Source organism: Blennius ocellaris (assembly GCF_963422515.1).
Source record: "Blennius ocellaris genome assembly, chromosome: 2".
Lineage (NCBI taxonomy): Eukaryota > Metazoa > Chordata > Actinopteri > Blenniiformes > Blenniidae > Blennius > Blennius ocellaris.
The window spans coordinates 17,206,568-17,231,508 of NC_137651.1; the positions used below are offsets into that span (position 1 = coordinate 17,206,568).

A 24,941-nucleotide genomic window follows, 5' to 3' on the forward strand; every position below is an offset into this window, starting at 1 on the left:
AATCTCTCGCAGTCAATCAGTTGATGAGAGGAAGAACAACAGGTGGTCAGCTCTTCAGATCAATATATTCTGGGAAGACGACTGCCTCGGCTCTGTTTACTGAAGTGAGACAACTAAAAAGGAAACGGGCTGTGACTGAAGCCGGAGAGATGCACCAGCACACCAGAATGGATATTCGTTCGAACAATGAGAGGAATGCAAACTGTTTAGTAGTGGAACAAAGAGGACTTGGGATATGTCAGAGTAAAGAATAAGAAGTAAAGAACAAGAAATAAAGCACAATATATATGTAGTGTGCATTTCTATTTTAGAATGATGCATTTGTGTGTGGTTTTATTTGGTTTTGATGCCCTTGGCAACAGCACACCGTGCAATAAATTGATAAGACTGCTTGAATTGAGATTCCACGCAGAGAGAGATAATATGTTTGCATGTGTGTTACAGTGTTTTTATGGGCAGGTTGTTGGTGAGCAAGCTTGTGCCTGGAAATGAAATCATGAAATCAAGCGTAGATGGAACAAGGTCGGGGATATTAATACAGAATTATTAACAAGGTAGAAACAAGGACAAGGGAGGAGGAGAGTGCAGGGGGCGGGGGTGTGGGGGGGGTGTCATACAGTAGGGGAGGAGCGGGAGGAGGCGGAGTCCTCACACTCTCTAGCCTGTCAGACGGAGGCGGGCGGGGTTTGGTTGACAGGAAGGAGGGAGCAGAGCAGCAGCAGACACAGAAGGAGAAGAAGCAGAGCACGTTGGAGAAGGAGGGAGAGGTGGGACGGTAGAGGTAGGCAGAGAGATGCAGTGCCACAGCAAGCCTTTCTGCCAGGCAGCAGCTCCGCATCCTCTCGTCAGGGACAAGCTTGTGTTTTGGAGCTGTGATGCACAGATTCGCTGCAGGAGCTGGCAATGCAGATAAGCGTTCACCTTGAGCTGGAGTCCAACTGTGCCACTCTGGGACCCCTGGGATTACAACAAACACTCGTTGATCCTGCAAGCAAGAACGAGTGAGATTTATTTTGATCATCCAAAACACAAAGGTGTTCAGGGTGTTTGACTCTTCGATTTCTGGTTCAGACTTAGTCTGACAAGAGACTGCCAATCTAGAGGGCACAATTTCAAAGAGGTTTTAATATTTTCCACCAAAACCCACACTGGAACCTCGCAAATCCCCGTCCAGGCAGGTCCTGCAGCCAGGGAGCCCTGGAGCCGGTCTGACCTTGGATCGGCTGTCACCTGAACCCCTCCTGCCCCCGGCAGAAGCGTCAGGAATGTCTCAGACATCGGGACGGTTCCACAACAAAAAGGCTGGTATTCGGGCGGCCGTCATCCTGATCGGACTCCTACACAAGTCTCGCAAAGCTAAGGAGAAGGAGCGGGAGAAAGAGGAGAGCGAAGGGTGGGTGAAGTTTGTGCCGCTGCGCTGCTTGACGAGGGAGGCATACTGGGTAGATGGTGCTCAGGATGAGCAGACAGTCTGCAGTGCGGTGCCGAGCTGGGTTTGTGAAGAAAACTTTACTAGCTTGTAATGTCTTTGTTATTCCTGTGGCATTGGGGGCACTTTGAGCTCTTTATGGTTCAGTGAGTTTGCCTCTGCAGTTTTACTAGAGGTCCATTTTATTAGAGTGTGCTTGTCTGTGTGTGTCTTGTTGACCGTACTTGTGTGTGTATCTGGGTCAGTGGAAATGATGGACGGGAAAGAAGGAGAAAGGTATTGAGGAGTGGAGGTGAATGGAGGTGTCCTCTGAGTGCTTTTGAAGAGCCAATAAGAGGTGCCGAGAGAACGAACGAAACAAAGAACCAGGTGTGGAAGGAGAAAGAATTTAACATGGGAAAAAAATGGATGTTCACTCCGTCTTCTCTTTCTAGCTTTATATGAAGTGGCTTTTTTACTGCACATGACATCATTATTGCACACATGTTAATCTCTCTGTTTGGACTTTTGTTCATTGTCATATCTGGCAACACATTTGTTTTCTGGTGAATATGTGAGTGCAACGTAACATAAGCGGCAAGAAAGAGCAGATTTGCAGTCACATCTGAAGCTGAGGGGAATTACATGACCCCTCAGTCACATTCACATAATGCAAGCACATTGTAGCATTGTGCGGATAGAACAGGGCTCATACTTTAATACCTGTTATCTTCTACAACTGCTGCTTCACCTGAACCAGATCATCTCACTGCCAAAACAACCCAGAGTGGTCAATAAGACTCCTGGGAATATTACACCTGTGTGTGATGTTGGCAGAGTTCAAACCCCCCCCCCCCCCCCCCCCCCCCCCCCCCCCCCCAACTAACAGACACACCACTCTTACCTGTGTTTTCATACCATCAAGGAATTTTTCACTAACTTGTATGTATTTTCTGTTGGCTTCCTGTACACTCACCACACACACACACACACACCTGTGTGTGCGTGCAGGCGTGTGTGCGTGCAGGCGTGTGTGCGTGCGTGTGCCTCTAAAAGCACTTTGAAACTTTGTTCTAATAGCGTGGCCCAAAATAGGCTGCTTCAAAATAGGCTGTAATTCATTTTGCAAATGCTGATAAGTTTACGTGACCTCTACGTCGGTTTGTGTGTGTAATCTAGTTTCAGATGGTTTAAAATTAACCCCAGGAGATGTGGCTTGATCAGCAAACATGCAAATTGAGTGTCATAAATTGCTCTCCACTCTGTTTCCCCTGAAAGCAAAATGTCTATTGTCGGGTTATGAATATGAACAGGAAATGTTGCCCACTGAAATCAATAACGGCCTTAAAACCATGTGACCTCAATTATCTTCAGTGTTTAAGAAGCGTAATCTTCATTATTTAAGTTGATATGGCTTCAATTGCACATATTCTCAAAGAAACACCCCGGTGTTTTCCCAGCATATCATAAGTGGTTTGCATTGAGCGAAACATACTTCGCTGCAACAAGGTGGACGAATGTAATTGCAACTGCTGCAAGGTCACAGAGGCCTCAATAGATCATTTCTAACCTCAAGATAAATGCAGTCATGTCTCGAAGCTATAACACTCCTTCGGAGTGTTTTAATATTGCCCAGATGAAAAAATATAATTTGTTTATTTTTGTGGATGTCTTGATTTTGTGCATTCATAATTCCCTTTGTCAAATGACAAAAGTACAATCTTGCAGAAAGCATTAACACTATTAAACACTGCGACAGCATTGTGGCACTGCTGTATCTGCTGTCTGTGTGGCTCCTGTACCGTCTAATCATTCTGGCACAATTGTTGACAATTTTGAGGTGTTGTTTTCCGAGTGATGGATATTGTGTGCATGATTGTTTTCTTTCAGACCTTTAATGCTGCTTTCAACCGTAGACCATACTTTGTGAAAGGATGTTTTATGTTCCTAAAGCAGAGTCACTCTGTAAATACATGGAAAAGTATGACAGACTGATTGGTGTTATTAGAATCGAGCATTCTTAACAACATAATGATAGGCAAAGATGTATAGACTCCAGGAAAAAAAAGCATTTCAGTGGGTTTGAGGGAACCTGACTTTGCAGAAATGAATTTAAAAATGTGATTTCCTCCCTTTGTTCCCAGTTTTCTGGCTCGCTTTAATGGATGGAACTTACACGAAAATGCAACTTGTATGTGTTCCTTCATCTTTATCTCAACTGATAGAGCCATACTCTGCATTTGCCCTCCATTAAGTCGAACAGTCTGGGATTTGCAGCTCGTATGTGGATGTTTGGATTACTGTTTGTGCATTAAAGTCATCCATTGCTCATTTATCTTCAGCTGCAGACTTGTTTTGTTTGCTTGTGTCTTTGAGTGTACCGTGCTTTTTATATTTATCATGACAGTGTGTGGTGTGTAGAGACGCTAACACTTGTTAAAGTGCTTATGGTTTGCCTGTCAGTTCAATGTTGTGTGATGCCACTGGTCTGTGCGGTGTGTGTGTGTGTGTGTGTGTGTGTGTGTGTGTGTGTGTGTGTGTGTGTGTGTGTGTGTGTGTGTGTGTGTGTGTGTGTGTGTGTGTGTGTGTGTGTGTGTGTGTGTGTGTGTGTGTGTGTGTGTGTGTGTGTGTGTGTGTGTGAGTGACAGACCCATTTATAAGTGTTTTGTAGACCTAATCCGTAATCACAGCATGGGTTTTTCTGTTTACACTCTGTGTTTTGGCCATCCCAGATGCTCTGATCCAAGATCCCTCTTGATATTTTGAGTAGAAATGAAGCATACTATGAATTAATTTAGTGAGAAAATGAGACCATCTGTGCCCCTTATTTTACAACTAGATTATCGATTTACTTTTTTAACATTTAAAATTGGGTATTCTTGTGGAAAAGGTGAAAGAGGTCCTGCGTTGTGAAAGCAAAACCTCATATGAATGCAGTTAAACTGAGAGATTCCCACTGGGAAAGTGGAAGGCTTGGAAATGCTCCCAGAGGCAGTTTTAATATCACTCGTCAGATTTAATAAACGTTAACAAATGTATGACCTCTGTACACAAGTGATTGTTATAATATTGTTCTTTGCAACCATTATAACTACAATTTTGTACAATCTTTACAAAAGATCCATAACGGTAGACTCCTCCACTTATATTGGTATTATCATTTGCAGTAAAATTAATTGGGCATTCCATTTTAAGAGTTGATAGGTTTAGTAAACTTCAATATAGTTATATTGTAGCAGCAGCTGTGGTGTCTTGATGGGTACAGTACAAATGGTTATGGGACGTTACATCTCTGGAATTTGTCTTTAGGTTTAGTGTCATTATAACTTTTTGTTTTGCATTTCTGTCGTTGTTTCATCACCCATTGTTATTGGCCTACTCAGTCCAGTTTGTGTTGTAATTGTGTGGTACCGTGAGTGAGGAGGACGTTGGGGCTGCTCACACATGGCTGTGTTTTATGTTGTGTTCAAATAAATAAATCAAGAGTTTTGAGTCCTGTGTGAGGCTCGGTGCTCCATTATTAGCATGCTCTGTCTACGCTACAGGGAAATCCCGGCACCCTTCATAACTGGTGAGCCAACTCTGGTCGCCTGCCTGCTCACGCTGCTCTGGGCATCACATTGTTAAACCTGCATTTGTCGCGATTAAGCCAAGGAAGTTGTGTTGCTCGCTGTTGTGTGAGGAGCAGGTCTGAGCTGCACTCACAAATGTTTAATGGGGTTAACGTCGGTTGCTGCTGGCAGGTCATTCCATCTTCACCGCTCCGAGTTTGCGGAGGTCGTCTCTGCTGAGCCGCACTCTGTAGGCGACACCCTCGTCATCGCGGAGGATAGAGTTTGGTCTCACTGTGGAGAAATGGAATTGACAATGGTGGCAAAATTTCACATCGACGTCTCTCAGCATTGAGATTTCCTCCAGTCGGTCAAATGTGTCTTGTTTCCTCAGACCACGATCATCCAATTTTGCAAGCAACTTCAAATAAATCGGCAAAGAAAAGCTGTTTGCAAAAGCAGAGAAGATTTGTCAAATTGCTACCAGGTGCAACCCACACTCATCTTGGCTGCTCATCCCACAAATGCATGTTCTTTATAAATGTGGCACCATTTAAAAGATTAATGTCAGCATTTCAAGTCTTATTAGATTTATTGCAAAGAAGCAATTTTACAGCAAAGAAACGCTTCATGAAACTTAGTTTGTGATCAAATTCTATGAATATTAAATGTTTAAATTCAGACCTTGAACTGTTTCTGTGCAGATTTGAGCAAACCACAAAGCATTTCAATTGTAAGCTACTCTTTAAAACAATCTGTCCCTTCTCATTCTCACTTCAAATTATGTTGAACGCATGTTTTTTAAGTGACATTCCTCTGTCTTCTAGTCTTTGCACACAGCCCAACACCTCTCTCAACCATCCCATGATGAATAATCAGCCACATGCTTTCCGCTTGCAGTGGCTGAAAGCATTTCGTGCTTCTGGAGTTTCTGTTTTTTATTTTCCTAACAGGAAAATCTAAGAACATTTTAAGTGGATGTTACTTCATGAAGCACTGTTTTAAAGAAGTATTTATTAGGTAATTAGAACTGGAGACATCAAAAAGATGCAACACGACAGATGTCGTGTTGCAGATGAAACTGATGCAGTTGTAGTTTATTCATCTTAGGATATTATGATGACTTGTGGGAACCATGAACATGATCCTTTTTATGATCTACAGTGTGAATCTGTCAAGAATTACATAGCGTTTGTTCAATGTACTTCACATTAGGCTCATATGTTTTTTAAACCCACAAAATTCAGATCTCACAAATGAGAAGTTTTCAGACCAGTATACGTCACTGTGAGTGAAGCAAGGATTAGAATATTACCACACTGCAGTAGTAGCCTGGTTGAAAGTACATCTGCCACAAAAAGACAAGATTTAAAGGTGCCAATTCTGATAATAAATGAAGTGAAAATCAGGTGCAGTTTGCAGAGTCTGGAGCATTATCATGGGAGTGATAACAGCTGGTAAACGCCATTAAGTGGACTGATCATGCACAATTCAGTTGTGTCATATCTGACCAGTCGATCGGTTGGTTTGTTTAGCTTCGCACAAACCCACGGTTACAAGGAAAGAGATTTAGAGCCCTTTCCCCTTCTGTTTCACATCTGTTTGCTGAAACAGACTGCTGACTCCAGCTTTATATTTGTAGTACAAACATGACATTGGCATTGATATTTTCTGTCTGACTCAACACGACAGAACAAAAAGTTCTTTGTTTGTAATGATATTTATCAGGCAAGCGCTGGAGCCTATTTCTATCAACAGTGGGTGTAATAGGTCACCAGTCAGACGCAGCTTTGAGTCAAAAACTGACAGAATAAATGCACTTATTGTTCATTTACTTTCAATTAGTTTCGGCACACCAATCAATTGAGGATGCAGGTCTTTGCATCCAATGAAAACCTACTCAGGCACAGGGCGAAGATTCAAACTTAGTCAAATTGTAATATTATTTAAACCGACATTAATACAGCCAGAGCCAGATCACATGTAGGTAAGAAGGCTAACAGACAGGTTCATAAGTTCCTTGAATAACTTGTTTGATATAACGTGTAATCCTCAAAATAAATACACGTCAAACAGTTAATCCCTTTGGACATGTCTCCTCTGTGTGTGGTTTGTTCCTTCTGCCAACAGACTGACTAGACACAGTCTACTTTTAAAACAAATTCTTCATCACAATTCCGACAAGGTCTTTCTCAACTTCAATACATTTTTTAATAGAACAAGTGTCAAAGCAGAAATAGGAACAGACATACAATAGAATGTGCCGATGATTCGGATGTTCGTCAGCGCAGATTGCACAGATTGGGTGGAAGAGGACCGCTGGCCTGTGGAGGAGGACCGAGTGTCATGATGTGACAAGTCCCTAAGTCCTTCGTCTCGCCAAATGTGGCAAAAACTAAGGACATCAACATTGATTAAAAAGATAGCGACGATGCTACACTGACCAATATTACTGATCAGGATGTTGTTCTCATCTGTTCTATTCTATTCTATTCTATTCTATTCTCCTAAACGATTTCATACTATATAAGAAATAAAGCAAGAAAGAAAGAAAGAAAGGCACACTGTACTTTGGATAATCACACTCAAACTAACCTCTTATTCCCTTTATGTTTCTCAACACACATCCTTTATGCCACATCAAATATGTGTTATTTGTGTTGCCCTCTCTGCTGTTTTTCTTCTACTATAATTTGTTACAGTCTTGGTTTCCTCTGATCGTCACAGTTTTATGATTTATTTTGTTTTTGTTCCTTCAAATGCAAATTTCCCCAGCGACCAGACAGATTAATTTGATTTGACTGTTACACAAGTGTCTCAACAATCATTGTCTCTTAGGACAAAATCTCATCAAACAGTTCTTAGTGGTCCGATATGTCTGCTGGAGGGTCCTTGACATGGACGACAGGAATCTAAATGGTGAGACTCAATGAATCGAGCGGCGGTCCACTCAAGAACGGTTCTATTGTTTACAGGGAGCCAGCGCAGTCACATGTGCCTCTCAGTTTGGCTCAGGGGGGGTTGATGTAACCGTGTCCTGCAGTGGCCGTGCGCCGGTTGAAATGCTTGGGACTGAGCAGCTGACAGAGGAAATTACACCAACAGCTGGTCACAGCTAAATAACCTGCTGGGTTCCTCAGACACACAGGCTCAGCCAGTGACTCTGTGGCTCAGCAGGCAACACTCTCTAGTACACACGGTGAATAGGCATTTGCACCCTCCCCCTACATTTGTGTGGCAGCACTTTGATTAAGTCTGAATATAACCTAAATTGCAAAACTGGTTTTTAAACAGCTTTCATTCACATAGCCGAGTGTCTTTTGTGTGTAACTGCACACTTGCTAAGTGCCATTTTTTCATGTTCATACTTGAGGATATTGCATAGGATATTTAAAGTTTTTTTTTTAATATAATTAAAATTACTGTGATATTTTCATACTTTCTAGACTGGTGGATGACTTTTCTGAGTTCCTTTCAGTCACATAGATTTAGGCTTGCCAATGCAGGAGATGGGTCATTACGCAGGTGAGAGTTTTCCATTAGACATTTCTTTCAGAGACTTTTAACTACATTGCATTCCTTCATCTCATGTTTTGTCTCGGGTCAGAATTTTGGGCAGAATATCGCTATTTGAACGCATTAAAAGTAAGACTCTTACTTTTCGTCCCGTGCTACATAGATGCTTTTAAGTTTAAATATGGTTAAATATCTGGGACATTTTTAAAGGTCGTTTCACAGTTGTTACATTTTGGCACTGGAGAAAAACTTATAGCTCGTCGCAAATGTTTATTTTCAGTCTGTCTATGATAAGAGCCCGGCGAACCAACGAGAAGCTGCAAGTCACTCCAAACAGATGAGAACCAACAACAGTTGGTTCAGCTGTTGTCAGTACCAGGTTCAGCATGTGTCACATATCTTCTCCAGGCCTGCACAGGCAAATGATATGACATGACATATTACAAGCTTCTTTGCTTTGGTTTGAGAAGCAAGTTAGACAGACTCATGTCTTATATCAAAACTGATCATTGTTTGCCTTACAGTCATCAGTGCAACCACAAAGCAGCTACAATGCCTAGTTTCAATATTATGAGTAACATTAAACATCAAACAAACTTTAAAATGTCCTTGTTTTGCATTGATTTTGGTTCCAAAAAGAAAAGGTCCTTTTTCTCTCACAGTAACCTGATGATAACCCAGTTACTGTTTACTCAACTGAATAAGATAAAACGTCTATTTTCTTCCCAAATTCACATTTCAGACACCTCGAGATTTTTTAAATGTAACTCTGTGTAAAGAGAAAAACACTATTGAAAGGAATCTTTTTTTTCCCTCCCAAAAGACGTATTTAAAGTGACCGGTTGGTGAGTCTTAGCAAATTACAGAAAAAAAAACATTTCTTTGAGAGGGGAAGTTCGTATTTTAAAGTTCAGTCCTGTTGCTTTTCTTGACCACCTTGCACAGTTTTTCCTCAGCCTGCCCGCCCACTCTTAAACACAACCACTATTATTCACTGACTCACTCGTATTTCCATTCTTGCTTCCTCTAATGCCTTTCCTCTCTCCCCTCAGTTGCTCCCTTTTAAACCCTCTCTTTGTTTCTTTCATGTGTTTTCATTCTTTTTTTTTGACCAACAGCTGACAGCGCATGCTTGAATGACCTCGCACACAAATGTGCACAAACACGCCCACATTTCATCACGTTTGCTGACTGACAGACAACCCTGTGTCAGAGTGTAATGGATGAGACGGTATTGTCTCTAACAAGTGCCCAGAGACCCACCCATAGACAGGCCTATTTACCCAGCTCTATACACTGGATTGAGAGCTATTTTTAGTCCACAGAGATTCATTTATCCTCTCTTTCTCCATTCCTTGCTCCATGGCATTCTCTCTTTCAGCGATGGCCTGACGTCCATTAACTCTCTGTCTCTCTGTCTTCATATCGCTCTCCTGTTCTTCAGGACCTTTCTGCTGTGGTTGTGGTTATCAAGTAGTCTGACGGGCTGGAGTCGAGAAAAGAGGCATTCAGTGTCGTCTGACAGATGCTTAACTCAGTTTTATTTTTCATTCACTCGAGTCAGAAAGATTGTGTGGGAATAGTGTGGGATATAGAGAAAGGGGGCTCCTAGAAACAAATAGGATTCATGGCGTTTCAACTGATATGGTAGAGAGTATGGCAATGCGGGGCATCTACAGAGGACAAAAACCTTCCTATGATTAAATCTAAACTTTTGAATTTGAGAAGATGAGTTGAATCCAAATGGACCCATTTTTATCAGTACCTATATTTTGGCATTTGTAGCTCTCATAGATATATTTCATATTTAAATAACACATGCACAATTCATGTAAAATAAGCGGAGACATGATAACTTTCTTATAAAGTATTTCAAAATGAAACTTCAAAGTTGTGCACAATTAAAAAAAATTTTTAATACAGATTTGGACAAGCTTCAACTTCGTAACTGCTCAGTGAGTGTTGACTATTTCAGTTGTGTATGACATCCAATGATTTTAAACACTCCTAAAATATTTTCTCAATATTTACTATGAACATTTCTAAGTGGATGTCCCGATGTGCATATTCTTCCTGTGATTTCAAGGTTTTCCCTGGGAACTCCACTTCTTCTCACAGTCCAAATTCATGTTTGCCTTTGTGATGAGTCTTAATTTCCTGAATGTGTGAGGGAGTGTGTTGGTGATTGTACATCTCTCTGTACTGGCTGGGTGATGGTGACTTGTGAAAGACTGGATAACTTCCATTCCATGAACTCCTGACTGCTGAAGTGAGAAAGAAGATAAAACTGCAGGAAAACGTTTGCATTGTGTCAGAGGAAGTACCGGTAATTAAAAGGAGCATTCCTCAGATATCTTGTCAACCTTTATATTCACAGGAAATGTCATTTGTTGGAATTTCCCCATTGAAGTCCGGATCTGAAGGTTAATGCACTCACTAAAACCATACAGTCTCTCTACTGCATATTTGGTATCAGTGTCAGTGTTGCTTTCCACACAATGGAAGAATGTGGGCTAATTAACTGCGTGAAGCACAACAAAAGACAAAAGGCATAAACATGATCTGGTGGCCTTTATCAGTGTCTGCTGCATCGAGGTAAATACACATAAATGTCCATCAGAGGTCTCCTGGCACTGATCGTGCAGCGAGACAGAAAACAACACAGGCATTTCAAAGGTAAGACAAACGCTGCAGTATGTAACCTTTTACTAGTGCCTGCTGTTTGTATGTCCACGATGCCGGTCATTTAGTATGAAATGTCAGTATTTAGGTCGATAATTTTGGCCACAACATTTTGTAGGTACTCAGTGCGGTGACAGTGAGCCATAACTGTGTAGGGGTAACAAACTTGCTGCAGTATAATTAACCTGCTTTTCCTTGGGAGGAATGAAATGACGCACACAGTCATAGTTTCCCTGGGTGGGACTATGTACTTGGAGAGGGCGAGACCTTCACTGGTGTCAGTTTAGCCCAACGCTTAGATTAATTACAGAAATACCTCGGAGAGGAGAAGTGGGCGGGAGAGGAGAGGTCTAAAAGTGGAGGGGAGAGCACCAAAAACACAGGGAGAAAGAGAAAAACAGACCACAGGAACAAATACTTGATAAATGCCCCTAATACCTCTGGTTATGTGCGGTGCTTTTACTGAAAGTTAAAAATTAAACCCCTTTCTCTTCATTTCTTTGGGTTGAGTTTACTTCCAGCTTTATGAGCTAATTATATCCCATTTCACACAGAGATTCCACAACAGTGCTGTATTGAGTTCCCCCATTGACACCGGCAATTTTTACACAGAATCTAGCAAACAGCACCCGATGTGTGATTTTCCACAGTGAGGCAGCTTCTCGCACGAGAAACGTGTTAGATGTTCAGCCCATGTGTGTCTGTGTGTTTTGAATCAACGTTAGAGCTCACCACTCTTGTCGGATGCACCGAACAATAGTGGACCTGACAAAATGATCCATGTTTTTCAACACTTTAACTTTCATCTAATTGCTATCATAAAACGACATTGTAACCCTTTTAGAGTTGGGGTCAAGGTTAATTAGGTGTGATGGTTAAGGTTGAGGTTATTGGTAATGTATTATGTATGTTAACAGTTGAACCCTGCTGACCCATAATAAAGGGACTTTTGTTACCATTGCGTTAAAGTGAAGAATCACATTGAAATTTGTTAGATTAAAGTTAGGAATGGTTCCAGGTTGTGGTAAAGTTCATTATAGTCCAGTAAGTGTTCAGGAAATCAATGAGCATCGATGCAATGACTCTGATCGATATGAAATTGTATTGAGTGCATGTGTCATCTCACCGTTTATACAGGTAGCTGCTATCATGCCTCTTTTTGTACCTCTGTTGCTTGCAGAGTGGGGGGCAACAAAGATGGTGGAATGACATTGAGCCTCCCCCATTCAACTTCTGTGGCATTCACACTGACGATAAGGCAGAAAAAGGTGCAACAGCCATGAAAGAAACAATCTTTGTGACAAGTGGTTATGAAAAACAATTAACTGTATGAAATGACTTAAAAATGTATGTTGAGGTCTTAAAACGGGTCTGATCAGGCATCAACTTGTCCAGTAATCATAAGACAATCAGTTGTACTCACTTTAAGCCTTCAGGAGGACACTTTTCAACCTGAAGGTGGTTTTGAGGACATTTAAGATGCAGTGCATTGTGTATGCAATGATAACGCCATTAAAAACCACACCTATTTTTCTTATTGATAGCAAAAAATGTATCTTCATAAAATTTATTTGTCACTAATTTTCTTTTAAAGATTTCAATATTATATTGCTGTATCCTCTACACTATGGAGTACTGCTGTAAATAAGGTAGGCAATATTTGCTTAATATGGCTTTTTGAGCATGTTATGCATATTTCTAAGTGTAAAACTTGCACTAGTTTCATGTGCAGCCTTCAATGAGTTAGATCTAATGCACCACACGGCTGTTTTAATGAAATATAACGGCTGTTTTCCCATAACAAAGAGGCAAAAAGTATACAGAGAATGTGTGGTCAGAAATGTTCTTTTTTTAATATAGATATATATTATAGATATTCTACACAAGCAATACTCATAAAAGTGTTTCATACTGCCGTTTAAACATATATACTGTGATTGTAGTTAACAAAGCATTGAGAGAGTTGAATTAACCATGGAGAAATACAAAGGGGAATTTATTCACTTTACTGACAACTGGTTAACAGTCAGCACACAGTTTTTGTTGTTGTTGCTAATCTGATGTGAAGATTGTTTTCCAAAAGAAGAAGAGTTTCTAAAGAAAACTATGTAGAACTAATTAATGTCTGTGAAATGAGAGGTGAACAAAGTCGAAACACTTTTGCAGTGATTTAATGTCATGGAGAACATTTTGTCTGTGCAACTCTTTGTGCTTGTTAACTCCGGTTTCAGCCTCTCCGACACATAAATAAGTTGTTAGGGTGATAATGACAAAGAGTGACTTCATGTGCCTGTGCCACTGTGCCATTGTATAATGTGATATAATAGGGTCTGGAGTGGATTTTCACCTGCGAATAACGTGGAATATACACACACAGGTCCACATACAAACACTAAATGTATTTATTATTCTATTTTGTCACAGAAAGAACAGCCATTTTTTTTGTTTATCTATAAGACCTTGTTTTCCTGGTTGCTTACTACAAGCCCATTATTTTCCCACAAAGTTATATATTAACTTAGCGATACAGTGTTTAAATGTCTCTTTTCACCAGAGGCACACTGTCCTTGCTGTCGCTTCCTCTTTGACATGTGTGTAACATTTCAGGTTGTCTGGGCGGACGCTCTAATCTTCTGCCTACTGTCCACTTTGTATCTATTCTTACTGCAGTAAAGAAAGAGGGGGCGAGGCCCGATGTTCCCACAGGAAATAGCCGCCAACTTGGACTGCAGTTGCCTCCTAATTTTTGCTCTCCTGACCTTGCCACATATCTTGGATGCCTGCGCGCTCCTGTTGAACAGCTGACTGACTCGTACATCCATTTCTTGCCACTCATTTCTGAAGCCACGTCTTCTGACTTTGTCACAGTCGATGGCTTCAGGGGGAAATAGAGGAAGGACAGAAAGATGAAGTGGTTGTAAATGAAATTGGTTAAAGGCTGGTAAAGGTCCCGGGATGTGTCTTTCATTGTAAATGGCTATTTATGAGCGGGTGTTTATGACTGCCAGGTCAAGACCGGACAATATTTAGCTAATGTTTAAGAGAATTTGGACAAAATGAACCATACTATTTTTGTCTGTGCAATTTAATTTCACCTCCCAGCATGTGTTTGGTAACATCATTCTCTTCAACCATTTCATTTGAGGTTTAGCTGTCAAATCTAATGTGTGACACTGCAGAGGATGTTGCTGTGCAGTTTACTGTAATGTTTTTATTGTCAGTCTCTTTTAATACAAATCAGGTCTGTTGCAAACGACCCCTCCCCTGTAGGGTGTCATGTGTCCGCTGTGCACGGCGCTCTCCTACTCTTTTCCTTTGTCTCCAATTACTCATAGATTTATTCAATTACAGAAACCATGAGATGTTTAATTGACCAATCAGCCTGCAGATCAGACTTCCCATTGAGTTTCATAGCAAATATTGAGACGTACTTGAAACAGGACTACACTGTGAGTCCCTGGGAGCGGCTCCTTTACGCTCTCTGTCACCTCCTTCTTCCATCTCTGTCCTGTATTTTTATCATCTCTGTGCCTTCCGTCACCCCGATTTCCCGTTTTCACCTCCCTTATCTCATCCTCTGGGATCAGTCGTTCATGCAGAGGTGTGTAAAACAGAGATGTCACTCTCTCACACATTCTATTCAGCTCTGAATCTCGGGCCTGTCCCAGCCTGCCTTGTCATGTAAAAGTTATCTCACTGGTCTGATCAATATAGGAAATAAGAGAGAAGTATAATCGTCCCCCCCTCGTTCATCTTTCTCTCTTCTCACAAACACACACACACTATGCCAGCATCGTTTCATAAACCAGATGACTGTGAAGAAGTAATTAGTGTTGAATCATCGACGATTAGCAGCAGACAAACGCAAGGGGGATTACAGACATGCAACAAGGATTCAACTTGTAATAGTTTGGATGCAAATGCGGAACATGATCTGTACCATCTTTGAGTTTACAACAAATTAATCTTGGCTTGAGGTGACACAGGCTTGAGTTACATTACCACCCTTCAAAATTCACCGAGCAACACAAACTCTTTTGAAGATTTGTGGGTAAAATGCATTTCCTTCATTGTTCTTTGAAACCAGAAGATATCCACACGGTCTAACGTAGTTGCCATATGGGCCTGCTAGCCAGTATTTAATGAACTAATGTAGTTGTATGGCAGTCAGTGGCCTTTGGCAGGCTGTGACATTTCTACATCATGTTGTCTGCACAGGCTCGGAGCCAGACTGAATGCAAATTGACCTTATGTTTCGCTCCATAGTCCAGATGCTGACTTCATCTAAACCAGAAGTGAAGGTTTGAGTAGAAATGTACTCTTAAAGATATTTATGGTAAATTCAATCATTTCCTCATGGAGTCATAAACCAATTAATAAATGTCAACAATGTTTTATCCCATTTAATTCTTTCTGTTCTTGCACCTTTATTTTGAGAAAGCTGTGGCTAAGTTGGTGGAGTACATGGACCATCTTCTGAACTTTTAAGTTGGCAATTTGTTTCCATGCCTTTGCATTCTTTGTAGCCTTGGTGTCCTTTAGTTATACATAATTGGCTCACAATGGAGCTGTTGGTGTGTGTGTGTGTGTGTGTGTGTGTGTGTGTGTGTGTGTGTGTGTGTGTGTGTGTGTGTGTGTGTGTGTGTGTGTGTGTGTGTGTGTGTGTGTGTGTGTGTGTGTGTGTGTGTGTGTGTGTGTGTGTGTGTGTGTGTGTGCGCGCGCGCGCGCTCCTGTGTTACTGACTGTGTAAATTTAGTTTGAACAGCAAAATAGATAAGTATTTGCATGAAAGGTAAAAGGAAAACACTCCACAGCCCATGTTTGGGAACCCTGAAGAGGTAGCTCCTATAGAACTCCGTTTGGCAACTATCACAGCTCGTAGACACTTTTTTTTAGCATTCAAGGCATTTTCTTCTAAGTCTTCCAGTTTTAGGAGATTCCTTGGCTGTCTTGCTAACACTGCTCTTTTAAGGTCTTCTACTGATATTCAAGGAAGGTCCGATAGACTGTAATCATCATGGTACAACCTTCAGCTTGCGCCTCTTGGGATATTCCATCATGAGTCATCCTCTTTACAACTTCAGTTTCCTTTCAGATGGTGTTATGTTTGATTCCACTATCTGTTGGAATTAAATTGAATCCATTCTTCTCTCTACTCCTGAAACATTTCCTGTGCCATTGGCTACATTACAACCCTGAAGCATGATCAACCCACGCTCATCATTAACAGTTCAAATGTTATTCTTTCATGAAATTCTAAGTCCTTTGTTCTCCAAATATACCTCATTTAATAATGGGGCCGCAGGAGATGTTATTATTCTTATTTGTTCAGGTGTTACACAACAATTTACCACAACTCCAGAGTCGGCCACAGCTTCCTGGATGCCTTTCTCAACCAAGTAGGGGATTCTGACTTGCTGTTATAGTACTCCTGGAGTTTTCTCTGATGTATCTCTTGGTCTACCAGATCTTCTCTTGACCTCAACTCTTCCTGTTAACTCCCAATTCTTAATTGCGTATCAAACTGAGGAAATGGGTAACTGAAGACACTTTGCTATCATCTTGTCATCTCATCCTGCTTTATGGGTATCAATCATTTTTATTTTCAGATTGCTTGGTAACTGCACTCAATGAACCCTTGGCTGTTGATTATTGGGAAATAGTTAGAGTCTGGGTATTTACAAAGCTTTGAGATTTACAAACGCCAGGCCTTTCCTAACAATGATACTGAATCAGACATTATAACAGGCTAATTAAGGCCTAATACGTTAATCAAAGTTATCTGAGAGGTAATGTGTCCCGGCATTAACATTCTTTCTATTTTTACTCTTTCACTCTAGAACTGTAGAAAACAAAAATAAAACACTAGTATTAGTTACACTATATTACTTTATGGCTTTCTGAGATCATCCTCCACTTGCCTAACTGTTAAATTAACAGAAAGTTGTCCATGGTTGCCAAAAAACCTTTACAAGTCATTTTATATTGGCCGTCATCGTAATAGTAGTCAACTGCTGAGTCAAAACTAAATCCCCTGTGGCAGTTGGTGTTGCGAATAATTATGGCATATTGAATATCTCTTTTGCTTGGTACAACGCTGCATGTGTTACTTTCAGATTTAAACAGTTGTCCAACGCCTGCCATGCCTAAATAGCAAATACTTGTGCTCAACTGTGCATCGATGGTCTGAAAAAATGAGGCGTGGTCAGACGCATTGGTTGCACATTGGTTGCTATCTGCAGGCTGAGAAAGGTAACTGTGCTATTGACCAAACGTGAAGGCTGTTCCCAAACAATATGGACAATATGTATTATACAGTTCTTTTGAAGCTTATAATTTGAGATTAATTAGCAACATGTTAATGTATGCACGTTATGTATTTTTATTCACTTCAGACACAAATGAAGTTCTATTTCTCACATAGCATCTGTTCTTTGTTCTGCACTTCCACTGACAGTGTAATACCAAAAATCAAGCTGTCGGACCAGTGGGCACAACCAGGGGTCTGTGAACACATTCAGGGTGCAAGCAGAGATCTTAGGGGAGCCTATGAGGCTCAGATTTATCAAATTAGCATTTGTATGTTGGTTTTTCCATGAGGTGGTCCAAAGACCCAAACATGAAATAGGTGGAAAGTTTTGCTGTAAAATAGTTTGATAGATTTTGCACACCACACAGCCAATAAGAACAACAAAAGTATACATAAACATTCACAAATGCTCTCAAGACATTTGAAATTTGACCAAAATTAATGGAGCGAGACAAGATGACTGTTATTAGATGCTTTCAGCCATACATTGTTATTAATATGATAAATTACTTTTCACTTTACAGTCTGAAGGTAAATTTAATTCTATGCACATTGTTTATGAATTCAACTTCATCCAAACTCAAACTTAAACTCTGAACTCTTTTTGAACTTGACTAAACTGCAACTGTGTGTGTATATTGTCATTACCATGACAACAAAGTACTTATAAAAAGCCGAGGTTATCTGACATTTAGAGAGGTAAGGATTTGTTGGTCCCATTGAGTCTGCTGTGATGGTTATAAAACAAATTTTATTAGTGATAGTGGTCGTAAAGATGAGACTATGTTAAGGTAGGGTTACAGTTTGTCCCTTTTAAAGTGATTCATGTGTATAAGATGCTAGCTCGAGGTCAAGATTTGGTGACTCATCAGTTAATTTCAATACACAATCCAGACAAATAATTTCTTTTAAACACAAAGACACACACTTCTTTATTAGGTTATTCAACAAAAACTAGATATTTATTTGAATTAATTGTCACAAAAATGAAAGATTCTTTTTTGTAATTTCTTTTTAGCTTCGAGCTTCAATTCTTTCACTGACTTTTTTCTTTGCAATTACAAATCAAAGGCTTGAGAGCAGAACAGAGACATCATAAAGCATATCGTCTTCCATCTTCAGGCTTACAAATTCCTACTGTTCGTATTAAAGTTTTTACATTGTTTGGCTCAGTTAACATGTTCTAATGTAGTTTCACAGAACATGATGTCAAGGACATGTGCTGTTGAAAAAATTACAGACACATGAAAGCACAAGACAGGTCTGTGCTACCCTTGTATTCACAATCAGATAGAATAGAAACCCTTTGTTAATCCCAGAGGGAAATGCATTGGGAAGAAAGAAATACTTGAGAAATAAAAGCTTTCAACGATTGTATCACTCCATGACAGGAGATTTGAGGTAAGAGACTAACCTCCAAGCTTAGTCACCACTTGCTGCGCTTCACCAACTCAGGCCCTGGACTGAATATGTATGTTTGGTGGTACCCTTAAGCCAAGCACCATCCACAGAGTGCCCTACTGCATAGTCTCTCCACATTTCTAGTCTGTGACTCACTTTCTCCATTAGGTGTTCTCACTCGCTGAATTGCTCGGTTGCCTCCTCTCTGCTGCCGGCCCTCCCTTCCCGGGTGGGAGTCGGTTGCAGTGACGTAGCTGTCGTTGTATTGACACAAAGACGATGTCTGGGCTGCAACCACAGCAGCGCCTCATCCTTCCCTCGCTCGTTCACAGGGCACACATAATCTCTCTCTGCAAACAGCCTCACTGTGTGCAGGTGTGAGCGGAGAAGGCAATGAGCTTGGTGTCGTCACTGTGTCCACGAGGAGCAGCTACAGAGACACAGCCAGGAACTCTGGCGTGAACAAGCTTTTGCTTTTCACAGGATGGTGCCACAAACCCACGGCCCTCCCTCTCACCTGCAGGCTGAAAAATACAAACTATAAACCATGCCTATCAGAGACATTCTCTTTTCTTCTGTCCTCTGTCTTGTCTCAATATGTATTTGCCTCAAGACTCATTCAAACACTGTTAAGTCTTGGTTAGCTGCGAGCAGGGGCACGACAGCTGCACATGGCGACACAGTGGTGCGTTGTGTGAATGCTGAGCCCACGGAAAAGAAGTGGTCTATGTGGGCTTTTCGTCTACACAGAGGAATAAAACGGACAGGGTTGAGCACGCTTTGGGTTTGACCTGACATGTTTTTGGGATGGAGACTTTAGTGTTCACTGCCTCTGATTTTTCCATCTTTGTTTGGGTGTCTGTGAGCCTCATAAAACCTGTAAGACAACTTTATGGACAGCAGCTGAACAGAATGTCTCTTTACTTAATATTGAGCAGGTTTTTTTCTCTTCTTCTTCTCTTTTAAGCTCTCCCCAAGCTTGTTTCCTAGAAGTCAATGAGTGTCATTGATGCTCACAACCTATTGATATTGTGAGCAGCTGGATGAAAGACAAGAGCTGTCAAAGTGACTTTAATAATACCCGTAGGTCGATTCTCTAGCTGAGATTTATGTCTGGCAAATAAAAAGAAAGGACAAGTAATTTGGAGGAAAAGCACAAAGCCAATTGGAGGTGCATGTAAACAGATATCTTATGCAAATTTAATATACACATTAACAAGGCACACAATAATGTGTAAAACAACATAGATGGATCACATGTGAAATACAACACATTTCATTTCAATGCAAGAAAACATCATTGCAAATGGATATAATTGAGTAAGCACAACCACCAGTCATTTATTTGACTGAAAACAGAATTAGAAATTCTAGTGTCATTATTAGGAGACTATAAAAAAAACCGAAGGCAACACATGTTCGTAAAAAGTAAAAACTTTGGCTGCCAACCTCCAGGGTCTTCACTTAGCACATTAAAACAACAAGGAGCCATTTGATACTTGAGTGCATATTTTGGTTTCCTCTCTGTAAAGCATTCCATTTGAAAAAATCTTTCATAGTTTAGTGATTTGAAGAGTCTCAGCTTAAATGACGCTGTGGTCCACAGAATAGGAACTGTAGCCGAGCTGAACCATGAAAAACAAAACCCAGAGTGGGCAGAATCCCCGCTCCCCTGCTGATGTGTAAAAAAAAAAAAACACCATCAAGCTGACTCAAGATGTTATCCTGTTACCATAATACTGCTGATATTTTGAGTGACATCCTCAGGTAAATTTTAAATTAACATGCCTCCTCCCCGTACGCATCGCACGACTGCCCTGAAAAATATCTTTGGCTCTTTAACTGTTCACTTTGTTTCCCGACACATGTTTACACGCGTGTGTACTTGTCTGGATAGGTGTATTTGTACTTGTATTGTATACTTACATGCGTTGGTATTGACAGAACGATGTATCGGTCGAGCTATTACTTTTGTATTGTTTGGGTTGTTTTGTGTTCTGTATTAGCCGTCTGTGTCAGAGTGAGTCGTATGTCTGTATTTGACTGAACATTCTTGTTTCATCGTGGACCATAGTGTGATAGTTGGTGGGCTTCAGCAGGCCAATGATGCTTTTGACACTGGAAGCATTGAAAGTTGAACCATAGTAAATATGCATGGGCTCATTTCAGATATAGTCATATGTGTTAATATTCAGGCACTAAAGGTATGTAGATATTTAGATTGTTCACCCCCTCATAACTGGGTTTAGACCATCGTGAGACTGGTTTGTTTCAGCCCACTGATGCAATAGTAATCCTAGAAAGTGTTTTGTGTGTCTTTTAAGTTCTTAAAGCTTGTAGGTATTTTGAGTGAGTGCCATTCAAGTGAACTGCCTTATTTGTTTATTTTTGCTTCTGGGTCTCTCTCTGGTTGTTTTTTGTTGAGTTAGTAAGTTAGGCTTAGTTCATGTGTGTTTATTTTGTTGATCTTATGAACAGTGTAGGTTCATGATTTCGAATGATTGATACATTTTTGTTTCGTTTGGCATAAGTAAGATATTTGGTTTTTGACATTGTTGTCAATTCTCACTGTTAGAGGAATCACAGTCTCTTTTAACTAGTAGTTGGTTCATCTCTGGTTTGGGGACCAGGAAGGGTAAATTCCTTTTATGCCCCCCACTCCCAGATGGGAGCCTGTACGTATTGCTTTTTAATTGTATTTATAAATGTTTTGATATGCATTGTTGGTATTTTGTAAAGTTGTCCTTGAATGCTTATTTGATGTCGTGACTGTTAAAGGGTTTTAGTTCATTTACGTTTAGGTTAGTTTAACCAGGCTTAAGTTATGTTTGTATTCCATAGCCAATGGATGTGAAATTAAAATGGTAACAATATGAAATTATGTTTGAGAATAATGGGATAGAGTAATTTTTTTGCCGTTTTCTCGGCAAAACAATGAGATACGAACACTCCAATCAACCTGTGCACATAACTGAGAATGAATTACCTTTAATCAAAGCGCAACAGTTCGGTGGTCATGAATGTCCACAACAATTTATATTTTGTTCTCTTTTCTACAGGAAACAAGAGCTGCTGAACATTTCCAACGTCCCTCTGGGAGAATGCCCCCCCTCGCCGCCCCGCACAGCACCACCCAGCATGAAGGTGAGACACATGCACACGCTCACATGTCCACACAAATGGAGGGATTAGCACATTTTAGATGGATATTAATTTATTGACTTTTTCATTGACATTTTTTGTCCTCCAGACCTTTACGCCAAGTCGAAAATCTATTCTGATTCCTCTCGGTTAGAAATCCTGTTAGCAAGCAAAGCATTTCTGAGACACTGACAAACTGCAGTGTCACAAAAACTGTTCACAGCCTGACGCATATTACATAACAACATTTTAAGCAAAGCTAATGTTTGTGTGTGTGTGTGTGTGTGCGTGCGTGTGTGTCTGGCGATGTTTTAAGTCACTTTGTTTATGTCACTTATAATCCATCCTGCAGTTTACCTTTTCTTGACAGCCTGTGTTTTTAATGAGCTGTAACACATGAATGTTCAGTCTTTGAAGATACACTTCCATGTAATGCTTTATAAAAATACTCATTACACTGTTTGAGAATTTTATTTTCCACTATTACGTGAAAGACATGTACTGTAAGACTTTAATGGGGATGAAATCTCAGCTTTGTGCAACTCCTAGTAAGATTCTCCATCCTTTCACTCACAAATAAAGCAAACATGTTGATGTACGTGTGTAAAATAAATCCCTCTTTTCTCTGTTTGGCTGTGACTACTTCTCGAGGCACCAAGTGCTATAATCCTTTTTGTCAGTGTCTGCTTGACATTTAAAAAAAAAAAGGGATTACCTCTGGAGGGAGGAGGAATAAGGCCCCGAGATGCAAAGCTGATGCAAGAGCTTGACTGTGTTGACTGTGCCATACTTTAGATCTTGGTTCAATTTTTTTTTTTAACTTGAAAATCCTCTTGAAATCCCAGTATGTGTTGTACAATGCCTTGAAATCCTAGGAATTATCAACTGATTCCCATGTGCACACCTTGTACCTCTGGTCCCACACCTCCTTGGTTTTTATTTTATTTTGAGCACATGTTGTCAGGGCTTACCTTGGTTGTTGCTGCCTTTACTGACATGTGAAATTGTTATGATACGGACCTCTGGATAGTTTTCCACGGACTGCGTTACTGCGTTTTGTTTCTCGTCGTCGAGCAAGTGAGTTTCTCAGGTTGGCAAATGAAAGGCTGCGTTATGAGAAGAGGATGTGTGGTGAATGGAGTACAGTGGGTCATGCGAAGCTACAGTAGTGTTTCGGAGCATTCTCCTTCGACATGGTTTCCTGACCACAAATTGTCAAGTTCAGTTGAAATTGAATGCCCCCCAAACAATAAACCATTAGACTCAAAACTGAGTATGAATACAAATTAAAATGATCTGCATGTAAAAGATTGTATTCCTCAAGGGTTTTTTTACACTTCAAGAGAAGATATTTCTTTATAAGATTCTTAGGCGTGATATTTTCACACTCGTAACTCAACTGAAAAGAAAAGGAATGTTTTCTTAAAAGCCAGTCCACAATGCTTTCCAAAGAGACAAGAACATTAGCAAGAGTGATGCGCTGGAAATAAAGGACTCCTCTTATTAGAGGAAGCAATTTATCGTAAATCACCTGGAAAAAGGCTTTTATTACTGGATTTACTGAAGACAACACCGATGGAGAAACCATAAAGAGCCAGGGAGAGTGATTAAGCGATTGATCATGGTATGAAATGGATGACTCGGATGGAAAAGAAAGTATATTTCATATGTGGTGGATATACAACCACAGCCAGAAAACATCAATTTCCCTCTTGAGTTGTGTCTGACGTTTGGCAATTATGAATCACTAACCAACAATTTTGCTGCCAGCTCGTGTTTTAATGGTCAGCATGTCATCATCACTGTCAAACTGATGGACAAGTCATGATCTGTAATTTCATATAATCACAGTACCTCGATCCAAAAGCTTTAGAAAAAAAAGGAAAAGAAAAGTCAATTGTAATCTAATTTTAGCATGCACACGTTGAATCAGTTTTAGTGTGTGTTGATGTTAATGCTTAACTCTAATATAAGATCAGAAAAATCCTACTACAACACAAATTTAGCGACTCGTTAAAGCAGAAACGTTTCAGCTACATCACACTTTACAATTTCTAATCATAGTTTTTCTAAATGGAGTCTGGTTGCTTTTAAAAAAGAAACAAGAGGGATACACCTCTTTCAGAAAAATATTAAAAGAAAGCTACGAGTTGCAAATTGAAGATGGGAAAATCTTCACACTGGAACAGTGTTTCCTTTAGAGATCTAAAGCATCTGACACTTTGTCCACAACAGCAACAGCAGCAACTTGTCAAAATTAGCTTCATCTTGATCATTTTCAACACGTTGATCTATGTAGAACATGTTGGTACAATATTCGATCACACATTGTCTTTAAACTTTTGGTAGAATATTGCTCCTTTTGTACTCTTGCTGATTTAATCTATATAAAAGTTCTGAGCATACACACTAAGCATTTAAAAACCTGACAAACATGAAAAGCATTTGTTTGTGCAGACATGACTAAGGTGGTGTTTTAAATATTTACAGTGTAATGTTAACAACCATGTGTCATTGTGTGTTGCTCATGGGCCCTGGGAGGACGAGTTTGGGTTTGACAAACGATTCAGATTGCTGCCTGACTTGACTTTCTTGTTTTGGCTTATGACTGCAAAAAGGCAGAATGTAGTTAGAAAGTCAATAAGGAGGAAGTCCTGTTCTGAATGGAGAAGGCATTACAAAGAACTATGAGGAAGACAATGACACGGGAGGCTCATATGTGTTGGCTGCTGTGGGAAAGGTAGGTCATGACTCTGAAAACTATCAGATAAGTAGTCAAAGGGATTTATTTTCCAGTTTGTGTGTGTGTGTGTCTCTGTGTGTGTATCATCATCAGAGATCAGCTATTAGCAGAAACATCTCTTTGGAATCCTGCTCCTTTTCAGTGGATCGCTAAACAGCATGGGAATTATTGAGTAAATGTAGCTTCAAT

At 40.3% G+C, this 24,941-nt stretch overlaps 1 protein-coding gene across 2 annotated transcripts in view; it reads left to right on the plus strand.

Annotated features, from left to right (window-relative positions):
• Nucleotides 1–745: 745 nt before the first annotated feature.
• Nucleotides 746–24,941, plus strand: part of rap1gap2a (RAP1 GTPase activating protein 2a) — a 44,715-nt gene continuing 20,519 nt past the window's right edge. The window contains exons 1-2 of one of the 2 annotated variants that reach the window (XM_080514502.1): nucleotides 746–1,393; nucleotides 21,928–22,012. In XM_080514502.1, the coding sequence (XP_080370628.1) occupies nucleotides 1,266–1,393; nucleotides 21,928–22,012 (213 nt within the window). In that variant the 5' untranslated portion in view covers nucleotides 746–1,265. The remainder of the gene's footprint in view (nucleotides 1,394–21,927; nucleotides 22,013–24,941) is intronic. The other variant, XM_080514503.1, reaches the window with a different exon arrangement.